This window comes from Xiphias gladius, chromosome 14, assembly GCF_016859285.1.
Source record: "Xiphias gladius isolate SHS-SW01 ecotype Sanya breed wild chromosome 14, ASM1685928v1, whole genome shotgun sequence".
Taxonomy (NCBI): domain Eukaryota; kingdom Metazoa; phylum Chordata; class Actinopteri; order Istiophoriformes; family Xiphiidae; genus Xiphias; species Xiphias gladius.
The window spans coordinates 9,105,297-9,130,936 of NC_053413.1; the positions used below are offsets into that span (position 1 = coordinate 9,105,297).

Here is a 25,640-nt window from a genome sequence, read left to right on the forward strand (position 1 = left end):
TTTAAATTACCTCCAACTATACTTTCCACCAGGAGGCAGCTTCCACAAGTAATAACAGTCAAATGGGAAGAAAATGAATACCCTGCAGCTGGCAGGCCTCCTGCTTCAGGCATTTCAGTGTGGGCTCAAAACATCTATTTGTATAACTTAATAATTAACAACTAATTTTTCAGCTAATATTTTAATTAAATTACAAAGTGAATTTCTACTCAAATATGATGCAACTTTAAATCTTTCTCTGAAACCGCCTTTGAGAACATTTTTTGCTTTTTGGCCAAGTTCTGCAGTATGTGGTCAGGCTTTCAGCAGTCATTTGGTCCAATAAAGACTGTTTTTTTTCTCTCTCTTTCTCTCTCTCCCTCGAGTCAAACCACAATCCCTCTCGGAGTCAGTTGTCTGCATGGGTAATGGAAAAGGAGTATTTCTTGCTAATTCTTGCTCATTCCTTTTCCATCCATGGTGGGGCACAACACAGTGGTTGCAGCCCATTGAGGGGCTCTCTTGTCTCATCATGTCATTGACTTTTCATAAACATTGCCCAGCTTATTTTACTTTCAAGTTGGGTGCTGCCAGCTGGAGACTGTGATCAACAGTTTTCACAATGGGGCACATACAGTACAGTGGGAAATACATTTCTTTTGGCCTTAGGAGGCAAACTGACCCACTTGCACTCCAACACAAACATAGACACAGTGAAAAGAGATGGAGAGAAGAGAAAGTACTCAGGCACAATGTTGCTTTACACTAAATGCTTAAGTGAGGATGCTAACATGCGCACATGTGATGTTTGCCAGGTGCAATGTTTACCATGTTCACCATCTTAGTTTAGGATATTAGCATGCTAACACTTGCTAATTAGCACTAAACACAAAGTATAGTGGATGATGGTCATAAACAAAAGTATTAAACAAAAAAACAAATATAAAAACCAGATATGGCCAAAGGATCGCCAAAGTTTTTGAAAATGATCCTGAGGGGAACCTGAATATCTAATATCTAATATCTTACCAAATTTCATGGTAATCCATCCAATACTTGTTGAGACATTTCAGTCATTACAACAAATGTTAATCTCATGGGGATACTAGAGGAAAGGTCAGGGATCATCAAAGCTTTAAGAGTCCATCCTGAGGGGAATATGTATGTCTGTACAAGGTTTTGTGCCAATCCATTCCAGTGATGACCTGCTGGTGGCACTACAAAAATAAAATAGGGTTGCCAAAGTCATTATGATGCATCCTCTGGGTACAATGATTGTCTGTACTGTAATTTCCAGCCAATTAATGAGACTTTTCACAAAAAAACAAAAATGTCAACCTCATGATGGCACTGGAGGAAAAATAAGGGGATCACTAAAGTTGTCTAAATTTTAAAGGATTCATCCTCTGGGAACAACATTTTGTGTCAATTCATCAATAAATGTTGGGATATTTAACTGGATAAATGAAAACTGCTAGTGGTACTAGAGAAAAGATTGGAATATCACCAGTTTCTGGAAGCTTTATCCTCTGGGGACCATGAATATCTATAAAAAATTTCACTGTAATCCATCTAAAAGTTGTTGAGATATTTTAGCTTGTATCAAGGTGTTGGACAGACAAACAGTTCAACATACCAACATTTTCATCCCTGGAACCAACTTCTAATTTTTCATAACAAATCTAGTGATAAAGGACAGTAAGACCAGACAGTTGTTACTTATGGTCCATTGCCCGTATAAAGGGCAGATGATAGGCTTTCCTGGCATGGTGGTGGTGCCCAAGAGGAAGATGCTGGTAATGGGCTGAAAGAAGATCCATGAAGAATGAAAGGTATGTACTGAGTGAATAAACCCCCATGGATGGCACTAAGCCCTCTGCTCTCCCCTCTTATTTACTTGATTAGGGAGGACAGACACCACATAACACTGGACAGGGTAACACTCTGTGACTGGGAGGTCTATGAGTAATTGCATAGTCACTGATGTAATCTGATATGATTATGGATGGTACACAGAAAGGTGACTCTAGTACTTTATCTTGCTTCATACCAGATACTCCATATTTTGAAATGTTGTCACCAGGGTCCCAGAAGAGTTGTCGTCTTTCCCAACCGGCTACACCTCTTAACTCCTATTGGCTGCTGTCTGAAGGAGTGGGTGTGGTTCTTGTCCATCCTCCCACTTGTCAGTCTCGTTGGACAGTGGGTACTGTAGGAAGGCATGTTCACAAGCCACTCCCTGCTCCATGCACTCTTTTACACACAAGCAAACCCAGCTTCTGTTATGGCAGGGGCTGCACATTGGCATTTACCAAACAGCCGCAGCATGCCACTCTCCCTGACAGCACCTCCCTGCCTTCTCAGGAGACAGACAGACAAACAGAACTGAGCTGAGAACAGACTGTAGTGGACTGTCTGGCAAACACGCCCTCACATCAGCAGGACAAAGTGGAGGAAACTGCTGAACATATGTCACAAGGTAAGATCTGATTAAATATTTATCTCATCTATCCAGCCAGTTGAGAACTGTTGGACTGGATATTTAATCAAACCCAAGATGCTGAATGTTGACCTTGAAAGTCTTCGATCTGAAACTGGTTGATTTAAATTTAGGGTCAGAAAAGCTTTTGACTCTAAAGTGGTTTAACAAATTGTGCATAGTGGACCTCTGGGCCTGTGCTGAATACTAATCAGAATTTCAGGGGAATAATTCTGACTGTTAAAGATTAAATGTTGAATTATACAGTATTTACTTTTTATTACATCTATATTTACACACACTCTATAGATATGCGCTTGAACCAATACAAACACACATGTCCATGTGAACACTCATCCAGGCAGTACACTTTCTGTTTTAATCCTGCCATGTTAACATACCATAGCTTTCTTCCTTGCGTGAAGCCACTGGCAGCTGTTTCATCCTATGAGCTTTGGCTCCACATACCACTCAATGAGGCTTAGATGCTACAATGCAACTCTGGCCCTGTTTTTACTGGAATAGGACCAGGACAGTGGTCCAAAATCCCAAGATGAAATACAAACTGAAAAACATCATAGAACTTGAAGGAGTTCTAGGAAGTCTTTTTGGAGACAGTGAGTGAAACATGTGAGTTTGACAGAAAAAAGGAGAGACAGACAGACCAGGAGGGGAAAGGCAGCTTGAGTCCAAACAGTTGGCTTTGATTTCTAAATCAACTCCGACCAGAAGACAAGGTTTAGAGTTATGTGCTGGAAAAACCACAGTCTGTACAGCCAAAAAGTGAGAAGAATCATTTTTCCAGGAACAGAACATAGACAGGGAAACATGTAGACATATATACAGTGCAGACAGATGGAGAGGGGGAAAGAAGAAAAGAGCCACGGGCAAAATGGAGAGAGAGAGAGCTCTGTTTCATTGTTTTTAAATCTCACCGTTTGGTCGAGAATTCAGTATTTTGTTAATTGTTTAAAATGATAGAAGTCAGGCATTCACACTGTATAGTTGTGTCAAAAGGTGGTTTTGTCCAATCACAGAGTACAAGTGGGTGGGTGGTTGGGACAATGTAATAGAGAATCCAAACAGACAGCTCTGCAAGCTCGTCCCTTGTTAAACCAAAAACATATGAGACTGTATGAACAAATTCCAAAGGTTGTAAAAAGATTGCAGCAGCTCTGTTAGGCTAAATGCTAACATCAACATGCTAACAGTGACAATGCTAACATGCTGATGTTTAGAATTAGTATAATGTTTACCATGCTCACCATCTTAGTTTAGTTTGTTAGCATGCTAATATTTGCTAATTATCACAAAAAGTACCACTGAGGCTGATGGAAATGTTATTAGTTTTGCAGGTATTTGGTCATAAACCAGAGTGTATGTTCAAACTTTGACCTGATGATGGCGCCAGATCAAAGGTCACCAAAGTGATTATGAATTCATCCTGAGAGGAACATGAATGTCAGAATCAAATTGCATGGCAATCCATCTAATAGCTGACAAGACATCGATCAAACAACAAATATCAACCTCATGGTGGTGCTACAGGAAGTGTCAGGGGATCATCAAAGTCATTGGGATTCATCCTCCGGGGACCAAGAATGTGTGTACACAATTTCATGGCAATCCATCGAATAGTTGTCTCAATATTTCAGTCTGGTCCGAAATGGTGGGCCAACCAACCGGTACACCAACTGATATTGCCATCCCCAAAGACACCATTAGCATGACTAAAAATGAGCACTGCAAAAAACTTTCCTTGTACCATGAGTGACTTAACCTAATCTTAACAGCTACTACCTTAAACCTTAAATCTAAAATGATCCCTTTTCCCTTATCTGAGGTTCAAGCATTTATCATTGCTACATAGGAAGGTTGCCTCTTGCTGTGTCATGAGTTCATATTTAATTTGTGGCTTTAGTAAAGAATGCTGTGGATAGAGATGTTGTGATTATGAGGTTTATGCTGATGCAGGGAGAGCCTAAAGGTCTGTGTGAGAAGGAACACATTTATCCAGAGGAGGAGTGCAGCTGTTGTGGGAACACAGAGCTGAAAAGAACTCAAATAATGCAAAATGGCCACTTGGAAAACTGTAATATTCCCTCTGGTTAAAATACAACAAGAGCTTTAGCTTGATACAAAGGAAACCTTGATTTAGAAAAAAAAAACAAAAAACCTCACTTTAATGTTTGATTTTGGATTGATATCAACGTGTGCAGAGATAGCAGTACTGTAGCGCTGTGAAGTACTGTTTGGCTGGGGCCTGTTTAGGGTAGGGCGAATATTTTACATTTCATTTCTTGGGTTTCCTGTGAGGTGGGCCTATTGCCTCTGTGCCACGGATATGTGGAGAGAGTTAGGCAATGACTCTTGGAAATTGCCTAACTGTAATTCTGCTATATTATTTCCTCTGTGGTAACCTGGCAGGAAGAAATGAATGAGTGTTTCTATATTTGTATTTAAGAAACATGTAGTCTACTGCAGTTTGGTTTTCACTTTGTTTGTCTGAGAGTGGGCTATAAATAGCCTAAAAGCTAACATTTCTCTTTCTCAGTGCTACATATACAGCTTTTGAAATTTTGATTAGCTGTGGTACATCATTTTCCAAAAATCCAAGGGCAGGCTTAGGGAATGGTTTGACATTTTGGGGTTACATGAGAAGATCGACACCACTCTCGTAGCCACTGGCAAATGGCAAGTTGTGGTTTAATGTGGGTTGTTAGTTGCAACCAGAGCTAGAATAGCTGTGTATGCTTAGGTAAGGTAACTGTTTCCTGCTGTAGTTACATATTTAATGATTTAATGAACAGATGTAAGAGTGTAACTGATCTCCTCATATAACTCCCAGCAAGAAAAAAAAAAGACGTGTATTTCATTTCAAATAAATCTACTCCTTTAACTACAGCCCTCTAATTTAATATTATCTAATAACATTAACTATATTATTTTTCACATAGTAGACATCCATTGTTGAGATGAAACTGAGTTTTTTAGTACAAAGCGCAAATGTAAAAGAATTTCCTAGAAGTGTTGCCACTCTTGTGATGTCCAGCCAGCAGCCTGGTTTCATAATTTGATGACAGAGCCAGCGAAGAGACTAACTGAAAGGTCTGCAATAACAGGTGCGCTGCTGTGCAGCGTTGACTGACAGAAGCAATGTTGAATACAGCCTCTGCCTGTAGTCAACATTAGGCTCTTTTCATAATATTAATGCCTCACTAGCTCTATGGAAATATGCTGTGTTGTCCTCCTGGTTCGTCCTTCTACCCGAAGGACGTTCAACTGAATTATCTTCTATTAGCTTGTAAAACGAGGACATGTCTGGGCCTCCTCTGTTGACATGTAGCTTTACATCCACATGTATAGGCTAAACTTTGACTTTTCAGATCGAGTGCTGAAAGATTCCTCTTATCATTATAAAACCCCTCTGGCATAACAACATACAGCCTACTGTATCAGTTGCAATATGTATTCAATGTAACACATGTATTAGGTTTCTGTATGGACAACAGAAGAGAACATAGAGCTAGAGGGAACTCTACTATGATAGATCATTTTAACAGATTTAGGATTCATTCATTCATTCAGAATCATTTCAAGTGTTTATTTTATTTTTCTTAAAATACGCTACCAGATGGGTGGGATTTTCCATACCGTACAGAGTACAAACAGGGTTGGATATTAGACTAAGCACTTTTTTGGCAACTGACTGAACAGAGTATTGAAAACTGTCAAATACGGAACACTGTTGCTTGCTAAGGTTCGTATTCTTCTCTTCTTATTATTTGATCAGAATTAAATCATAATTTGCCATTTTTATGGCTGCTTGCACAACATCTTAACTTTTGAGAATGAGGCTTGTTTTGTTAAATGAAAAGAATGTATTTGTAGGAAAAACCCTTTATTTATTGCAGCTGCTATAATCAGCTTTATAGACAGAAACAACTCCAGCTGAACGCTAGCCTTGTTCATTGTCTGTGAAAATGTCAAAGACCATATCAACTTAAATGGTAACTGCTCAATTAATGCAGTTTTAAAGTGCGGTATCAAAAAAACTGTTGTTTTAGAATCAGTGCCGAAATCATATTGGCTGGTGGTAATGACATGCAGCCCCAATGGCAACTTCACACTCACTCACGGAAAAGTTAGCTAACTTGAATTTCAGATATTTTCTTGGAATTACCTACATTTTCTTGTGATATTTGAACATCCTATATGACAAACTTCACTCATCTGGAAACTACCAGACAAGTGGTGCATAGTATGTATGCAGGTCCTGCATGCATGTACAGTGGCAACATTCACACTGAGATATGTAAATGTACATATCTCAGTGTGCATTTTGCCGCATTTGTTTGCATCTTAGCTTGTGAAAATGTGCGCATCCCTGCCTGTAATTTGCACATTAGTTGCTGGTTATTGTTGGCCGTCGGAGAGTGTGTGAATGATTGAAGACAAAAAACTCAGCAGGGCCATCTGGTGTTTGTCTGTTTACTGCATAGCTGACATTGTTTGGGGCTGTGGCTCGGTGGCTGTGGTGCCTGAAGAGGACAGAAAGCTGCCACAAAGGCTGGTGGTCAGGAGAGGGGAGGGAAGAAGTGAGTCTGGAAGGGAGAGACACTGACAGAGTGAGGTAGAGAAAGCAATGACTACATAGAGTATAAACGATTCGCTATCGTATAGACTATTTAAAGAGAAAAAGGGAAGGAAAGTCAGCAGATTCAAAGGGCAGTAGAGCCATGTACTGAAAAAAACTGCGCAGTACAAATACTTAAATGAAACACGAGAGAGTAAAACGAAGTTACTGTCAGCAACAGTTCAGTAAAAATAAACCAAGGCTCTGAAAGAAGACTTTGGACCTAGTAGGAGGCAAAGGGAGAGCAGGAAGGGAGGAAAGTAGTGAGTCAGAACAATAGTTGTCTGTGTTTGTGTCTGCAGGAGTGGATTTTGCCCCACTTGCCATTGCTGCTGGGTTAAGCCAGTCTCAAGCTATTTTCAGCTCTAGTCCTGGATGGCAGGGCTGTAATCAAGTGAATATCAGCCCTGCTACTGTTGAATAATAGCTGCCTGATGCATGGAAGAAATGAAGTAGTGAGAGTGTGAGAAAAACAAAAATCTTTTGGAGAAGAAGAGAATGAGAGGAAAGGAGAGAGAAAGCAGTTGAGTGTAATTGGATGTTTGTGTGTTGTGCACTGCGCTACATGAGTGAGAATTTATAAGAGGGAGATTGTGAATAGAGTACCAGAAAGGACTAATGTTGTTCCATCTAATCATAAAATTAGGATTGAGTCTCTCACAAAAAATAACACAACTATACTTCAAGTAAATGTCATTTCCAAAATTCGTCAGTTGTGCCACCAGAAATCATGACTTTGTTGAATGTTCATTATTTTATTAGATAACCACACAATAACTTCTTCTGCCACTTGTAAAAATGCCCTAACGTGTTTATCATGTGTGGCTGGCTCAATTAATTCCACTGTTCTGATTTTATTTTATTTTTTTGCTTTGTCAGGTACCAAAGGTCCCACCAGATAATGTGACAACAAATTGTTTGGAGAAGTGAACAGAGCAAAACGATGGAAGGACAAAACGGTAAACAAAAGTCCATAACATGACAGAATTTTACTAAATCAGACATTAATTGCGATGACTACTAAAACAGTGTTTTAATCTTTACAGGAAATATCTCATCTCATAAAACAACACAGAATGGAATCAAAGGGAAGCCCCCTTACTCAGTGGAAACTCCTTATGGCTTCCGACTTGACCTGGACTTCCTGAAATATGTAGATGACATAGAGAAAGGCAACACCATCAAAAGAGTCCCAATCCAGCGCCGGAGCAAGGGCCCCCGGGCAAGCACTCTTCCCAGGCACCTCAGCCCTTCTGGATGTGGCTTCCGCCCAAGCCCCTGGGGATCTACTGGAGCTCTTGGCCCCAGGTCCCGGCTGTCAGATGCAAATCATCATGGCTACACTTCCTGGGCATATGAACACAGGTCACCCCTTTCTCCAACGGGGCTCAAATCCTTGGCAGAGATGGAGGCCAGAATAAAGGAGTTTGATGAGCAACCTCTAGGTGAGCATATCAGACCTCATCTCCTCCGTGCCTCCAGTCTGCCTCTCACAGTATTACTAAGACAGGGCTCAGAGTCCACAGATGACCCTGGAAGTCTCCGGAGTTCAAGGGATCACCTTGGAGGAAGAAACACGTCCTGTGAAGATGTTTTCTACACCCCAGATTGCCCTCGACCTCAGGACTGCTCTGCGCTTTTGAGGCGCCTGACTGAGGCCCTTGAACGTGTGGGGGAGCTGGAGCTGGAGGTGAGGGTCATTCCAGAGCTCAGGGCTCAGATCTGCATCCTCCAAGAGGAAAGAGAAAGACTCCGTCTGGGCCTGAATCCACATATCCATTCCCCTTCGATGAATGGAACCACAGACCCGCACTCCTTGTCCCACTACGGCACCGTAGATATCAAAAGGCCTCGGCATGAAAGTCATATCATGTTTCCTATAAATCACACTGTCAGCCAAGATGACTCTAATCCAACACATGAGTGGAGGACTAGTACAGATCTGGATGAGCTGCTGACGGTGACATCCCTGCAGGCTAAGGTAGCTGTGCTGGAGCAGAAGCTCCATGAAACTGGCCTGGAGCTCCAGAGGGCCTTAGGTCTGCTGAGGGAGCAGCAGGAGGAGAGCAGAAGGAAAGATGAGAAGATGGAGCACCTTATCAGGAATCCTGATGTATGGGTCCGGGCAGAGAGGGTGGTGGTAGATCAGGACAGAGATGAGATGGTGGTGACATCCATTGAACCAGATTATAATAAAGTGTCTTCCTCAAGAAGCCCGGTCATATTCAGTGGTGCAAGAACTGTTACCACAAACGGACAAAGAAATCAACAACAAGACTCTGTTGATTCCACGTCTACTGAAAGGAGTCCTACGTTGCCTGCTGAACCTCGAGAGGCTTCAGCTGGGGACACAGCAGTGGTCATTCACCACATAAAGAAGATCAAGAGGCTCCTGGATCAGCAGTGGGAGTATTTGTGTGCAGACAGGGAGGCAGGAGAGAAGGGTAAACCTCTAAAACACCCAGACCCTAAAGTCAACTCCCTGCAGCAGGAGATGATTGGACTTGTTGACATCCTCACTTCCTATTACACCCAGCCTGGACGCAGTGATGGAGAAATAGGTCAACATAGAGGTACTGTGATACCACAGATTCTACATTATATCTATGTAATGACCTAATCTGTTTTGCAGGATTGTAATTAATGCACACAGAGGGAAAAAAAACTTGATTGAATTATGAAGACACTAATGATTGTTGCCCTGTTGCCTTTGGAGTATTTTGATTGCGGTTGTTACAGTGAAGCCCACTCTGACTTCACGAACTAGAGGCTTCATGCTAAGAGGCAGTGCTCTCAGATTACATGAAGGGAGACTTGTATCTTAATATTGTGGTTTGGACTTGGTTTGGGAAAGAAGTCAATATCTTTGCTGCGAGGCAGAACAACCACTATAGCTGGACCTCCTTTCTTGACTTCACTCATTTCTTGAAGGTGAAGTAATGTAGCGATTTAAGTCACTTGTTTAGCTAGAAATCTGTTAGTTGACGGGTTGTATATAATTGGAGCACATGGTTGGTTGACTCGACTAGTTATTTCCCACTAAGGCTGGTTTTAGGTGTTTTGAACTGCTTTTATTTTCGGTTTTAGAGCTTTTCCCCTTTCCCTGTCATATTTTCCAGCATGCAAAGCTGAGAAAGCAGATGTGAATCTCTGAGAGGAGTGTATATTCAACACACTCCTGTATTCTCCCGAGTGCATGTTCAGAAACAACTTAAATTGCAAAAACTGTAAACAATATGGATATGAAAGAGACAATATTATTTAAAAATTTTGAAATCAAACTTTGTAACTTTAAAACTAAAATTAAACCTTTCAAATGTTACTATCAACCTTTAAATTCTATTAATTAGGAATGCGATCATAGCTCATACAGTAGTCACTACAGACATAGTGGATGAGGAACAGTGTTGCTATAGCTTTTATATAAGAAGACTCATAGGGTTGAATAGGGTTATCCAAACTTCAACATGGCATGAGCTAGTGGAGCTCACTATAGTGCAAAATCTGTGTAAAATAGAGCTTGAGTTATAAGTTATAGTGACACAAAATAGGAACCATTTCCATGGATTCAATGCTAACAGCTGTAGCAGCTTAACAGCTGTATCAACACAGGAATAAGAGCAGGTTGATGTGTAGCCTCTGGGTGTTGTTTAAAAACCAAATGTTCCACACTATACGTCTTCAAAGGGTTGCAAAATTTACTTTAGAAGGGCTGCATCTTGAAGTTCCTCTGTCAAAATCAGACCCACAATTTACTTACCATATGTAATGTGATGGTAGTTGGTGGTTTGGGTCTTTGTAGTTTGTGTTTATAGTTGACAAGGGGGTGACTCGCAGCTTTTGTGTAGAAACTTTTGTGTCTGAAAAAATCATAATAAGCCATAAATCATGTTAAAAAAATTGTTCAGCTGTATTTTGATATTTCATCATGTCCTCTGTGTCTGTCCTCCCTGCAGCCTGTAAATCCATCATGAAGAAAGATGGCTGTACCTCCACGTCAAAAACCCAACATTCTTGGGGTGTTAATGAAGGGTTTGTAAATAACTCTCATCGAGTTTAGCAACCTTAAAAGTAATGATTATTGGTTACTCGACTCAACTTGAGGTTCTTTAAGCTACAGTTGCATGGTTCTGACTGAGAAAAGCATCATAATTTAGAGCTGAAAAATTAAAACCACTCCCTCTAAAACGTGGACTCCCATGTCTTAGGATGACAGTGTCACAGTGAACATTCACCATTTTCCAAAACCTCAAATGAGAATTTACTTCATCCTTCTAAGTTAGAGTAGTCAGGACAGCAAAGAGTATATTTATCTATCTCAGTATTACAACAATATACAGTATAAAATCTTTTTAGTTGTAATAATCAGATGAATTTTCTATCTCTTTTGAAATGAAGAAACAGGCATCCCATTTGTCTTTAATGTCCAGCCTTTGACACTTTAAAAGGATAGGACCATTAGTATTGATTGAATTATCCTAAAAATGAATAATGCATCAGAAATCTCATCCAAAAACTTTGATCCTAAATGAGCTAAATGAGACATTACGAGGAAAATGGCTGATTTGCTTTAGTGTTGATACCTGATGCTGTCAATGTCAACTATGCAAAGCAGTTAGTGATATTTTTGAGGGATTTAAACAACATTTTCATTCTTAAATCTCAAGTGTTTTAGAGATCCCAGAATTCAGTGAATTTTCCTGCCTCATTTTTTTTCCTTAATTTTTATAAAGATGTAAAGCAGCCGCAAGTAGAAATCTACTTGGGCGTGACAGCATGAACCAGAGCATTCCTGGTGATTGGGAACAGAAGGAGGGCAGCACCAGCCCTAGAGAGATGGCTGCTGCCCAGGATTCAGACCCAGAGAGGAGACGGATGGAGGGAGAGAGGCAAATGAGCCCAGACAGACAAATGATATCGGGTGGAACAGGATCAGGGCCTACACATGGAGGGCAAGCATCTGTGGGACCTGAGGCTCCAGAGAAAATGGCAAAGACGAAACCAAAGCCCCCAGGAGAACAGATGGAGAGGTACTCTGGCTCAGAAACAACCACAGGGGGCAGGTGAGAAGACCAGAACAAATGCCTTATTAGTGTTGGTTTAGAAAATGTAATAGTGTTGTTTAGTCCTAGGGGAATAGTTCCTAATCTAAATGTTTATTTCATCTCATGGGAGTATATTCCTAATGGTGTGAGGCAAAATTTCCCTTAATGTCTCTTTCTACGGTACACCAAACAGACATGCTCCTTTCTTTTAGGGAGCCTGTGAGTGCAGATTTTATGGCTGCCTGTCAGTTTCTCAATGACCACATGGACAACATGGATAATCCCAATGATGATATGGTAAGTAACATTTAGATTCTCACACAGAAACTTTTAATTAAACAATTTTAATTAAGTAATTAAAGGTGTTTAATTAAACATAGTTAATGACTAGCTAGTGAGCCTTTAGCATATATTTAAATTAAATTTAAAGAGCCAGATGTTTTTCGGTGGAGACCAAAACAGAGTGATTATTGGACTTACACTGGACGGGTGGACAGAAGCATAACAGCAGATGAATGCTCATGTTGCCACATGTTTGCTGGATATGAAAATAGGCAATTGTTGGTATGTTCACCATCACAACTTTATACAGTGATAATATATCAATGTTGTGTTCTGTAGACAAACAAATAAATGAATACTGCTTTAAAGTGTGTCTATTAAATTAAAGATTATTATTCTAACATTTAATGTACACTGTGCTGGCTAAATCCATGTCAGAAAGCTACGTCCAAAGTTAGTATCCTTTCTTCTTTCCCATCTATTTTCCAGAGAAAGGCCTTGGTCGTGTTGTTTCAGCACTGGTTCAGTGCAGTAGCAGAAGAGGCTTCAGTGGCCAGCAGGGTGGCTGTGTACCTGAAAGAGGTGAGGAAAGCCACACCTTCACTGCTGGCCTTCCTCGTCAACCTGGCTGATGACAACGGCAACACAGTGCTGCATTACAGTGTGTCCCACTGCCACTACAGCATCGTCAGCCTGCTACTGGACACAGGTAAAAGTACCATGAGACCAGAGTTAATATGTATAGGAATAGCTGGCTAGTAAATATCCAAAATGTTGACATTTTCTCCGTACCACAGGTGTGAGCGATGTGAACCTTCAGAACAACGCTGGCTACACAGCAGTGATGCTGGCCTCGCTGACGGCCCCTGATGGTCCTGGTGGCATGGAGGTGGTCCGCAAGATAATGGACATCGGCAACATTAACATTCGCTCCAGCCAGGTAATGCAACCAGTGCGAACACTGAGGAATTAAAAGGGTGGAGTCAAGGACAGAAAATGAGCAGTTCCCGTAAGATTGTGAGTTTGACTCCCAGCACGCTTTGCAGGTTGTTTTCCAGTTTTCTAAGTAGTAAATGAAAGAGTGCATCTAATCCAACAATCCCACACAATGTTAAAGGGTAACTCCACTGATTTTACACCTGAATATCAGTTTACATGTGATAAACAGTACAAAACAGTTATAAGCATAATTTTTTGGCTATGAAGGGAGGAAAATAAGTGTGATGAGGATATGAGGATGTCATAAAGGTTACATCAAATTGGGCTTGAGACTTCAAATTTTCAACAGAAAGCCTATTACAGACTTGGGGGTGCAGCTAAAGATATAGGATTGTAACAGGCATGGAGCTTCTAATGAAAGACACTATTAAGTTGCATTATGGGAAGGGTAGGATGAGGTGTTTTTGAAGCTTGACCCACACTAGGGACTCAAAATCACAATAATTTCGCCTCTGCGGTTTCAATTTTGATGATTCTTTTTTAAATTTGTCTCTTGCGAGATCCCAAACATAATGAATGTGTAATCCTAAATTGCTAGAGTGCCCCTCTAAAAGGTCCTTTAGCAGGAACAGATCTCTAAATCTTCATTCTCTGTCTCTGTGCCATCTTCTCTCCCTCTCCACACAGACAGGCCAAACAGCTCTGCACTTGGCGGTGAGACACGGCCGAGTTGTGATGGTTCGCCTGCTGCTGAGCTGCGGCGCAGACGCAAATATCCAGGACAGCCAGGGAACCACGGCCCTGATGTTCGCTTCTGAGAGGGGCCACACGCACATCGCGAGGCTGCTCCTGGAGAGGAGCCAGTGTGATCTCACCATCACTGACAAGGTGATTCTGCAGCAAACAAGTCCCGTGGACTATTTACTTTCAATATTATCATCTAACACTTTGACCAGAGAAACAATAAAAAGTTTTAACTGCCACTAGTCTGAGATATAGGCTAACAGTTGCCTTGTTCGCGGTATTAATTGTTTATGGTCATTACAAAAAAAGAATAACAGTTAATTGGACAATATTTCTTTTTCAAATTCTACAGGCGGCACCCTTAGTAAATAAAATTTCAGGACATAGAGATCAAATGATGACACCAACGCCAATTCTCTTGTGAAATCCTGTTATATTTCTTAACGAAGTGGCGTATATACTTTTTTACTCACATAAGTGAACACAAAAGGAGGCTTAGATGTATGAAAGCTTGAATGTTTTGACTCACACTGTGTGAACGTGGGTGGACTGACAGTCTGGATGCAGTAGAAAAGAGCTTTCCCAGGATTAATCAGGGCTACAGTAAGACAAATCTCCCTGGGCTGAGATGAGCTAATCCGCCAACAGTACCTTATCTGCCAGTATGGAGCGAGTGGAGGCAGGGAAGAGCATGCATATGTATCTTCTACTTTTGACACAGTCTGCGTTTAAAGTAGAGTTTAAGAGAAAAAAAGAGAGCTCTGCAGGCATACTGTCTCGACTCTAAAACACATTTCACCTTGACACAAACCCAGTTTAATTAGGCTAATTAAACTCTGATGAAATTAATTCTTAACCCATTTATCTTATGAACTGAAAATGCAACCTGGCTCATAAGGTGGCTATTTAATCTGTCCTGTGGGAGCCTCAGTTCTGCACCTTGAAACTGGTCATATGAAAGCAAGACTAAGAGACCACTGCCATGTTAGCAGCTCTGTGAAGCTGTCCTTGAGCTAAATGCTCGTCTAAGCATGACAATGTTAAGATGCTGATGTTTCCTATTTCCACTGCTTTAGTTGAGCATGTCAGCATTTACATGATAATACTTCTCTAAAAACAACAAATGTCAACCTCATGGTGGCGTCAGAGGAAAAGTCAGGGGATCAACAAAGTCAGTGGGATTTGTCCTTTGGCGACTGTGAATGTCTTTACAAAATTTCAAGGAAATCCATCCAGTAATTATTGAAATATTTCTGTGTGGACTGACTTAACGACAGACACTGCCATCTCTGGAGACATTCTGCTAGCATGGCTAAAATTACAGATGTTTTTTAGTAAGCTTGTGTCTCATGTGTCCAACTTAATATGAGTTCAGAATTTAAGATTTTCTTTCTCTCTGTCCTCCAGCGTGGTCAAACTGCGCTGTGTATCGCCATGAAAGGTTCCCACAGTGATACAGCTGCCCTCCTGCAGGCCCACGCTAAAGCTCGAGCTCTGTAGTACTGGAAAACTGGAAAAGAATCTGCAGATATGTGGTCCTCTTACATGCGCTCTTTTTGTTCTGAGGCACTCGGAAATGCATTTTAAGGTTGATAACCTGTGCTTGGATTGAGCTGTTTCTTTCATATTGTTTGTGAATCCTGGACTTCTGCATGAGCATTATCTTGAGTTTTGAATGGGATGACATCATTATAACAAGACTCTATATCATCAGTGAGTCAGGTAAAGCCTTAGATGTGTGTTTGTCATGATTGCTGGTGCAGTAAATGTGCAGTTTTCTATTGTCGTTACTGTGGATGTCCATAGTTAGGTCTGATCTCTGCACATCCAAGTAGCAGCTTCACTCTGCAAACTATGCAATGAAAATATATATTTATTATATGTTTATTGTATTGGTCACAAGAATATGCTGAGAATTATCAAAAGGTCTGTGCTTATGATGAAATGTTTCCTATCACAGGTGCTTCTCTGTTTATAGAGGAAAAGTAAAGATTGATATTTGCATTCTTGCAGCAGCTCAGCACTTTTTAAATAAAATGTGCATAAAATATATCAAGAAATGCAAAGTGCTTGTCCGATGCTGCATGCCGAGAACATAAATTAAGACAAACCTAAACCAACCTGTTGATTTCACTCACTAGCAATTCCTATAATGATGTTGTTTGTTTTTAATAAAATGACAGAAAACTGATGATATTGTGTCATTTCAAATATGCAAGCATTCTCTTACATGCGGTGGTGGAGCTGTCAGGCTGCACTGAAAACCCAGTCATCACCTTGGTGCTGTTGCTGTAGTGACATACCTGACCAGCAGGTGGCACAGCTTCTCCATTCCAGAATCGCTACCGCCAGCCAAATCAAATACAATAACACACATACAGAGAGAAACGATACACATAAATCTGGAATTCTAAACTGGGCATATCCAAGGGATTAGATCTAATCCAATTCAAGTGTGACAGACAATTATAAACATGACACCCACCAAAGTGCACTTATTCCACTGTGCGAGAAGACACAATGAAATTCACCTGCAATCCAACTATACGGCAGCTGGAATGGCCCAGTCAGGCATGAAAGCAGATGTATCTGAGTGGGCCTGTGTTCCTCTAGCCCACAGTAAGGGGCAGCGCTTTAGTTTTGATGCGAAGACTTGAGATTATGTTTGTGAGATAAGGCAAAAAGGGTTGCGTGTAGCGTCTAGGACGAGGCTTGATTTCAGTCTGACTGCCCTGGTGCTGTAATGACCCTGAGCAAATACATATCCTCAGAAAAAGAGAAATTCTATGATAAAATGATGCAAGTATTGAAATCTGTACTGCTATATCAAATAAAACATTGTGCTTTGAACAGATGACCTATGTTTATAGATGAACCTTAGAATTAAAGCATTTTGACAATATGTATTCATGTGTGTACACAAGCCGCCTGCCCATTCCATAGATATATAGGAGTAAATGCCCCCTCCCCCACCCTAACAGACCTTCACGCCACAGTGAATAAAGGCTTACATCTTCTGCTTATGTGGACCAGTGAATATCTGTGACACCTCTTTTGCCTGCTGCAGACACCACTGGACTAATAAAAAATACTTGTTACATAATATCCTAATGGGATCCGGTAAAACAAGGAGTCTGAGTCTGGAGGCATTTGCTCTGCTTCAGTTTAATAATGATAATGGAATTGATTTATCTGCGACTGTTTTTCTGTCTGCTGATGGATCACTTTGTCAGTGGATGAATGTAAAACGCATCTCAGGCAGCGTGGGGTCCTAACAGGGGAGCAGCTTCTGAACTGGTTTAAAGCCTGACTGTGTAGCTTTTGATTGAAGAAATCACACATTCCTCCTTTTCAAAAATAAAAATGTGAATTCATGAACAGCAAAACACACCTTGCTCAATTCAACACGTGCAGGGGTTTTGCTGATGTAGCCTTGCTTGGTCTGGTATGACCAGTAGCCCGTAGCAGCTACTTAAGACAAATCAAACTTACTTAGAAAAATTGCTGTAAACAGTTCATTATTCAGTCATTTTGCTGGATGTACTTGTGCTACATGTTAGCAATTCACTGATAAGTAAAACAAGACGAAAACACATCATACCTTATACATGTTTGTTGTTTCCTGCTTGTGGTTCCACTAGTTTTCAGGTTGCCTAAAGATGTTTGACATATCATAGCGTGTTGGCAAATAATTCCTTGTTTACAAATCCAGCAGACACGTAGCAATATTGGCATTCATGTGGAGGCCGCGTTTGGGTGACTGGCGAATGTAAAGCCAATACTCAAAACGCTTTTTAGCTCTGTTTTTAATCCTGAGGGAAATATCTGGCTCATTAGCTGCTAAATGCTCAGCTATTTGGTTTATCAGACCTTTTTTTTTGCTGATAACAACAAACTGTAAATTTGTGGGCTAAATTACACACAGTCAATGGACCCATATGAAAATATCAACTAGTGCAGCTTTGAGGCAACTAATTTAAGAGAATCTTGAAAAATGGCCGCTGTTCGGCAAATGTTATGTAGGCTCACTTTAAAGAATTCTCTTTGAGCAGTAGGTCCATGATAGGTGTAATATTTGATCATTTGCAGAAAAAAATGACAAAGAACGCATTGAGGAAATTTTCAGTCAGATTTTATGTATCAATATATAGAGATATTCAAAAGTAATCCATTACAGAAAATCAAAAAGTGGAACCAGTTTGGTCTTATTACAGTATATCTTTGTATGTACAGTAGTTGGCTGATCCCTGTCCTTTTAATGAAAAACCCTACAGGAAAATGAAGAAACTAAACAAAGGCACAAAGAAAAAAAATCGTCGTCTCAGTAACACCGAGGTTGGGAAGCGTTGCAAAGATGTGGGAGTTTTTTGAGAGGGGACACCATGTGTTACGTGGGTCAACAAAGAAAGAAGGGTTGCACACAAAAAAGGATGCTAAATGATGCACGGCAAGAAACAACACAAACCACTTTGGTGGATAATCCAAATGTTTAACAATCAGGGAATGCAGTGCTCTTTATACAAATAAATTAATATACCTGTCAACACTTTATCTAAAATCTTATGTACATCTTTTCTTTTACATAATTGTATAATACATTATCAAAAACCTTATGAAAACATATTTACAAATCAATGAATCAAAAAGCACCCTCAGAGCTTCTCCAGTGTCATACACTCTCACACACACACACACACACACAACACACAAACGCACTTACACACCTGTGTATCCACACACCTTCACACACTGTTTTCTTCCATGCAATGCACAATACAGAAGGCATTCTAAGAGGGTTGTGCAACAAAGAGCATACAAAACAGTTTCAAATATGGCTGTGGGATGAACATTAGCACTCACATGCATAATAATGAACACACACACACACACACACACACACACACACACACACACACACACACACACACACACACACACACACACAACTAGACTTTTAAGGTTTATGAATGGAGTAACAGCATTAATAACGGAACTAAACCAACATGATACATGTTCACTGACAGGACAAGCTGGCCTCAACCTCATTACATCACAGTCTGATTTTGGTTTTTGTGGTTACATCACATAGCAAGTCGTTCTCATCATGCAGCCACCAGCTGGGCTCCCCCCCACATGGCACTATCCAAAACTGTCTGCTCAGATCTCAGCCATCTCAGGAGTAGGAGAGCAGGCACAGAATCTAGCTTGCTTTTGTGAATGTGTGAGTGCATTTGTGTGTATCTTGCCTGGAACAATGAATGGCTGCATTGTCACTTGATGAGCAATTATGCATGCTGTTTGTGTTTTCGGAGGGCAAGTGCACATTGTGTCCATCCTCTGGAGAACAGCATGAGTTTGCTATCACAGCGCCCCGTGTTTATTTATATGCGCATTTGTCACAGTCAAGAGCATGTGATCAAATAAAATTCTAAACACTCAAGGATTTCTGTCAACCACGTAGCACTGCAGCCTATTGCTTCTCCCAAACCATTTAACATCTAAAAAAGTCAGAGTAAAGAAAAAGAACTACTGCGTAAAATTCCACTTCTCTCTAACCTCACAACCTTTTTGCTCATAGAAAACCAAGGTCTTAATACTGTATATGTCCATTTTTTCCTTTTCATTCTGCAACCTTGTTGTACTCTTCCAAAACTCTGGGGTGTTGGAGGTCAAAGAAATACATAACCCTTCAAATCAACTGTGTTCTACTGCACTCTGATATTTTAGACAACTCAGCCTTACAGGCTTGGCTCTGAACCAGCAAGAAAGCACACATTGTGGGTGGTAACTTTTTTTTAAAATCAGAGAATGGAATAATCTTACAAAACAAAAAAACCAAAAAAAACCCATCCAGGAAAACTACACAGGACAGCTTCAGTAATGACATTTATGACTGACTCTGACATGAATCTGTACAGATTGTCCCATCAACGCAGGTGCAGAACCACTTTCAGATCTCCTTCTCCTTCCTAACCAGTGTTCCAAGAGCTCCATAGCAACAACACAGAGCCCAAATTAATACATCAAGGACAAAACATAACCTCTCACTAGCCGTGTCACAAAATATAAGACACACAGCACACAGCTCACTCAGTTATCAATGTGAAAGACGACTCAAAACAGGAACCAGTCTGACTCCATTTTCTAGCCTAGGTCAATGTTGGCAACGCATTAGCACACATTAATAGTTCTGTAATCAATTTTCAGCATTTACTGGAGAGAAAATAGATCCAGCTCCAGCAAAGAAAAGGTATGCAATTAATTAGATAAGGAATCGTTCCTTTTCATTTAATACTGGTGTTTTTCAAATGGGATTTGGCATAGTACGTGGCTGCGAATGGCTGCATTTAACAATTGATGATATGTTGTTTGTCCCTTTAGCAAACTCAGTCCAAGTGACCCCTGACCTCACTGTGTGTGCGTGTGCCTGAGCGGCCATCTTCTCCGGAAGTCACCCTTGCGGATCACTTGGCAGTGGAGAGCATGGGCTGCTCCGTGTACCAGTGGGTCCCTGGATCGGGCATGCTGCCCCCGAGCGGCAGGGCGATGAACTGCGGGCAAGTTCCACCTCCTGCTCCCACAACCCCCATGCTGACGCCCTGCGGGTACGGGTGATGGTGCGCGTGGTGTCCCATGCCGTCAGTCCGCCCGATGTGGATCTCGTCCTCCTCGCCCTCGCCGGTGGTCTTGCGGTAGACGGGGTTGTCGAAGTTCATGCTCTTAGTGGAGTTGCGGCGCCAGTTACGCCACACCAGATAGACTCCGGCACAGACCAGGCCGAACACCACTGTGGCAACGATAGGAACTGCATGCGTTTAACACACAGCGGCAGGGAAATGGGAAGGGGGGAGCGTTAACGAGGCATAACGAGTCCATGGCATGAAATGACAGGCACAGAGAGGAGCAGAACAGGCATGCGGGGGACAGAGAGGGCGGGGGACAGCGATAAAGAGGTTGTGTGTGGCTCAGCTAAATATCGAGTCAACCAAATCAAGACTAAGTCAGCTGTGCAAAGCACCATTAGCGGCCTGACTGACTATCCTTGGGGAGGAAAATTTAAACTATCACATTATATCACAATCCTTTTGGAACTCGTAATAATAAGAATAAGCAATGTAATTTAAAAATGCTTTTTTAAATTACTCTCATAAAGCACTAATAAAGCTTCTATGCTTTATCCATGTCTTTTTTATTCTCCTGTTCTGTCTGTTCAACTTATGAAGTATATAATGAGAAGAGTCTATCAGAATGAATTGGCTGACTCATTTTGTTCAGGCTCATATACTTTATGCATTGGTGTTGCATGGGTTTTGCCTGCTTATACCTCAAACTTTAGTTGAACAGAGGAAACGTCTGCAATGATCAATCTTCCACATACTGGTGACAAAGCAAGACCACCTTTGCTCAAGAGAAAATGTTCCCTGGGGAAATGATTATTTTAATCAAATCGTATCCTCTAAAAAGTGGGTTTCTTTTTTGTCCTAAAGTGTAAAGAATGGATTAAACAGTGTGTTTATCTGCTCTAATTTATTCTGCAGTTGTTAACATTTTTGGCTAACTGGCCTCCTACTTACAGTAGTAAACAAGCATTCCTTTGGAGGCTAAGAGGCATATCATTAACTCAATACATTGGGTTTACAAGTCACATTAATACAATAAAATAGTATTTCAAAAATGTGTGAAAGCTGGTTATGGATGCTAAGAGAGTTTAGACTAATGTTAGCGACTCTGTTGTGCTTTTCACTGGATTTAAGGAAGTTTACACTCAAGCGACCCAAGCAATGTTACCTGAAATAGTGTTACAGTTAGCAAAAACATAGTCTTTATCCTAAAAGTCTTTTGTCTTGTAACTTTAAAAGTGAAAACATACTACTTGAAAACACAAACAAGATGTAAGCTAAGCAGTCATTTTTTGTTATCTTTCTTATAATGTATGGCTATATGATTAACCGGTTCTACATCGTAATAAAAGAACAATGCTGTTTCTTTATTTCCATGCCTTCCACATGCACCATTTACTGGTTAGCATGCTGCCATTTTGCCTGGGGTATTCAAGTTTAGCCTCAGTCTATTTGCATATTATCATGTATATGTAGCTATCCAATACTTTAAAATCTCTTTTAAAATTCTCATTTTAAAACAAGTTACCTGCAAACACACTGGACAATTACAGTGTTTCAACCAACTAATGGAGCTGACATTAGCTTAATTCGCAAGCTAGCTACAGCTAATAAAACCTGCCAGCGACAGTGGTGATTTTAGCTGGCAGAATCGATGGATTTTGTCTACTTCTGTCTGAAATCAAGGACCCCTTGTTTTACTGAGACTTTTAAAGGATACATCTGCCACCATTATCAGTGTAAACTGCATATGTGCTGTGAACGAAAAGACTGACAGGTGTAGCGGCGGCAGCTTGTCTCCTTGTCTACTGACAAGGGATCCTCTGGCTGTAGCAGAACCCAACACAACAACACAGCGCGAAGTGAATAATGCAGTGTGGCAGCAATGTCAGACACACACAAAATGACTCATGAGAAACCTTGGCGAGGAAGACCTGCGGTCCAGGTTTTTCTCATCCTACCGCAGCAGGGTCAGTGTGAATGGACGACAGAGTGGCCATAGGCAGCAGGCAGACAGCAGCTTTATGCAGCCCTGTAGGCCTTTAGTGTGGGGAGACAAACAGACATGGAAGCCTCAGGTGACTTACCGATGGGGATGACCACTCCCAAAACAGCCACTGTCAGATTCTCACCTAGCAGGAAATGCTCACCTCCAGCTGTAGAGAGAGATGAAACGAGAAAGAGGAGTTAGAGCAAGAGGATGAAAACACAGCGGAGCGAGAGAGGATAAGAGTGAGAAAGCGTACAGGATAAAAAAAAAAAAAAAGTGTGAGAAATAGAGTGAGAGATAAGCAGGTAGGGAAAGCTGTTGGGAGAGAGTGGAGATGAAACAGTGAGGCGGGGAGCGGCTGATCAGGCTTTACAAAGAGAGACAGATAGTGAAATAGAGGTTGAAATAAAAATGAAAGAGAGAGGGAAAAATAAGGAGTGCGACCTAGACAATAGCCCCTAACCTTCTACACCTCATTCATCTCTTCTCCATCAGGAGCCAGTGTCACCTCACAGCTCACACTCATTTACATACCACACACTTACTAACACATACACCTGCACTACGTACACTTACACAAAAGCACAAATGCAACACCCCACAGCCCACACAGAGCACAATTTATGGAGGGAAAGGCGGCATCTCCTAGGCTCAAGGTACAGGAGCGACTAAAACATCACTCCTGTTAAACTCAGTCGAGCGTGGTTGTTGGGTCTTGCAGATATCTCACTTTAATTTCATCATTACACTGAGGGTGAGGTTGTTAGCTACATTATGAGTGGGACTAGAGGACGGGGTGCTTGGCAGGAGACGTGGGTGCTCAGGTGAAAGTGGTGCTTTATCAGAACACTGGGCCCCATCTCTTGTTAATTTTTGAATGGGCCACTCGGCTCTTTCCAAATCAAACAGAGAACTGGGGGGGGGGGGGACACATTAGAAATCTTAATCACATAGGACTGGAGATTTTAAAGTGATACCTCTTGAAATTTAAATCTGATATCAAGGCATGAGTGCTTAAAACTGTAAATGAGACTTATTTACAGTATCTATAGTAGTATTTTCAGCAATCACACAGGCAGGAATGATAAAAACTATTTTGAATTCACAGTCCACTTACAGTGTTGTGACACGCTGCTATCCCCTGCAGGTGTGGTGGGGACGACCATAGCGGTAGCTGTAGAGTGGGAGCCCAGCGCCTTTGACTCCTTTGACGACACAGGCTTAAGTGTGGAGAGGGGTGTGAGGGGCTCTGGGGTGCCAGAGGGAGCTGTGGTCAAGTGGGGGGTGGCGTCTGCCTGTGATATTCCCCCCGAAGGTGGAGGAATGTCTTCGGCAACAGTTGCTCTGGTGCCAGGTGTAAGCCCAGTGGGAGGTGTGGACGTCGGTGTCATGTCGTTTCTTGGTGCTGCTACAGGGAAAGGAAGAGCGCGGTAGCAACGTTTAGTTCAAGAAAATGAATTCTTGTAAATGTGTTAAAGCCCCTGAATGCAGTTTCAAGTCTGAAGTATCTCTCTATATCTTTAGTAGTACTTTGACATTTTGGGAATCATGATTAATCACTTTATTGCAGAGACTTAGATGAGAAGATAGATACCGCTCTCATTTAAGTCTCAAAGTCACAGCTAAGCTTAGCATGACTGGAAACAGGGGGAAACAGCAAGTCTGTCTGTGTCCAAAGGTACCAAGATCTACCTAGCACCTGTAAAGCTAGTGGTCTAGTGCTTTAACTAGAAACCGAAAAAAGTGTGTTTTCCCCAAATTTTAAACTATCCCATTAAATTTTCTTTAAATATCACAACTAATAATCTCAACATTAAAGTTTGGGGTAAAAAAAAAAATCCTTACAGGCATTACTATTAACAGTCAAAACTCAGCTTCTGTGCTTCATCAGGACTGTGTGGGTGCGGATTGTGGATCAAATTTGATTGACAGTGGCCTGCCTACATAAGCAAACAATGCCACAACTGTCGTCACATTTTGATTTAAATGTTCCAGTGAGAGGTGCAGAGATAATGCCACAAATATAGATATCTCCAATGTATACCTAGTAAGAGGCTGTAAGGGCCTTTTATTATATCTGCTCCTACTGTGGTTTGTTTACATAATGTTTCGTATGAATATATTCATTGATATTTTTGATATTGATATTTAAATGAAATATGGCTGTGGTCATCTGTTGCGATTGGCATAATTACGCTGCAAGATCAATAATAATCAAAACAACTAAATAACCAAAAATCAACATTTACCACTCATATGGCCTTGTGCTTACAGAGGTTAAAGAGATCAAAACATTAACCCAAAATACACTAGTGTTCAAACACTGAGGTGACAGCATGAAGACCATACAGTATGTAATGAAGCAAAATGATGAAATTTCATAGGCTATTCAAAGGTAGTATTTGGTCCAGAGATGTTGTGTTAGATTGCAATATGTCGCATGGTGGCCCATGTCATTGTATCCACCCCCTGTATGTGTTGCTTAGCAACTACCTTTTTTTAGTACAATAGCTACAGTATGTTGCTTGGAGGGAGCATATCTAATAAGTTATTATCAATAATTACAGACTACAAATAAAATATTTATTTATTTTGTTACAAAATGCATACAGCCATTTATTGCTTGTAAACCAGTCATTTCGAGTTACATGCTTACTTCGATAAAATGTGAAATAACAGATAAATGATTTATGACAATCATGATACATGTAGTATTTTAAAGTTTGCCTCCTTATTAAACTTTGACATTATGTTACTTATACTGAGCTGGTAATAAAACAATATAGAAGAAATGCAAGATTACCAAATCATACATTTTTGAGATTTGCCATGAATATAATTCAAGTCATTATCGTGTTTATTTTATTTATATTCCCTACCTTGATAACTCAATATTTTAGCAAATTTTACATTTTCTCTGTTTTGC

At 40.8% G+C, this 25,640-nt stretch overlaps 2 protein-coding genes across 4 annotated transcripts in view; one reads left to right on the forward strand and one right to left on the reverse strand.

The window, feature by feature from the left end:
• The first annotated feature begins 2,242 nt into the window (after positions 1-2,242).
• LOC120799496 (KN motif and ankyrin repeat domain-containing protein 4-like) lies at positions 2,243-16,955 on the forward strand. 2 transcript variants are annotated; one of them, XM_040144735.1, is made up of 10 exons: positions 2,243-2,458; positions 7,974-8,053; positions 8,141-9,667; positions 11,051-11,126; positions 11,828-12,157; positions 12,352-12,436; positions 12,911-13,130; positions 13,219-13,361; positions 14,048-14,248; positions 15,512-16,955. In XM_040144735.1, exons 2-10 carry the CDS (start codon positions 8,038-8,040, stop codon positions 15,602-15,604), a joined length of 2,691 nt encoding a protein of 896 aa, XP_040000669.1. In that variant the 5' UTR covers positions 2,243-2,458; positions 7,974-8,037; the 3' UTR covers positions 15,605-16,955. The 2 variants fall into 2 exon arrangements, with proteins under 2 accessions (XP_040000669.1, XP_040000670.1); XM_040144736.1 differs by lacking the exon at positions 15,512-16,955 and having other exon boundaries at positions 14,052-14,178.
• Positions 16,956-18,298: 1,343 nt separating this feature from the next.
• The window catches only part of LOC120799222 (low-density lipoprotein receptor-related protein 8-like), a 76,429-nt gene continuing 69,087 nt past the window's right edge, over positions 18,299-25,640 (reverse strand). The window contains exons 16-18 of one of the 2 annotated variants that reach the window (XM_040144209.1): positions 23,832-24,119; positions 22,812-22,880; positions 18,299-20,909 (exon numbers count right to left, since the gene is read on the reverse strand). In XM_040144209.1, coding sequence (XP_040000143.1) covers positions 20,569-20,909; positions 22,812-22,880; positions 23,832-24,119 — 698 coding nt within the window. In that variant the 3' untranslated portion in view covers positions 18,299-20,568. Of the gene's footprint in view, positions 20,910-22,811; positions 22,881-23,831; positions 24,123-25,640 lie in introns of both variants that reach the window. The other variant, XM_040144208.1, reaches the window with a different exon arrangement.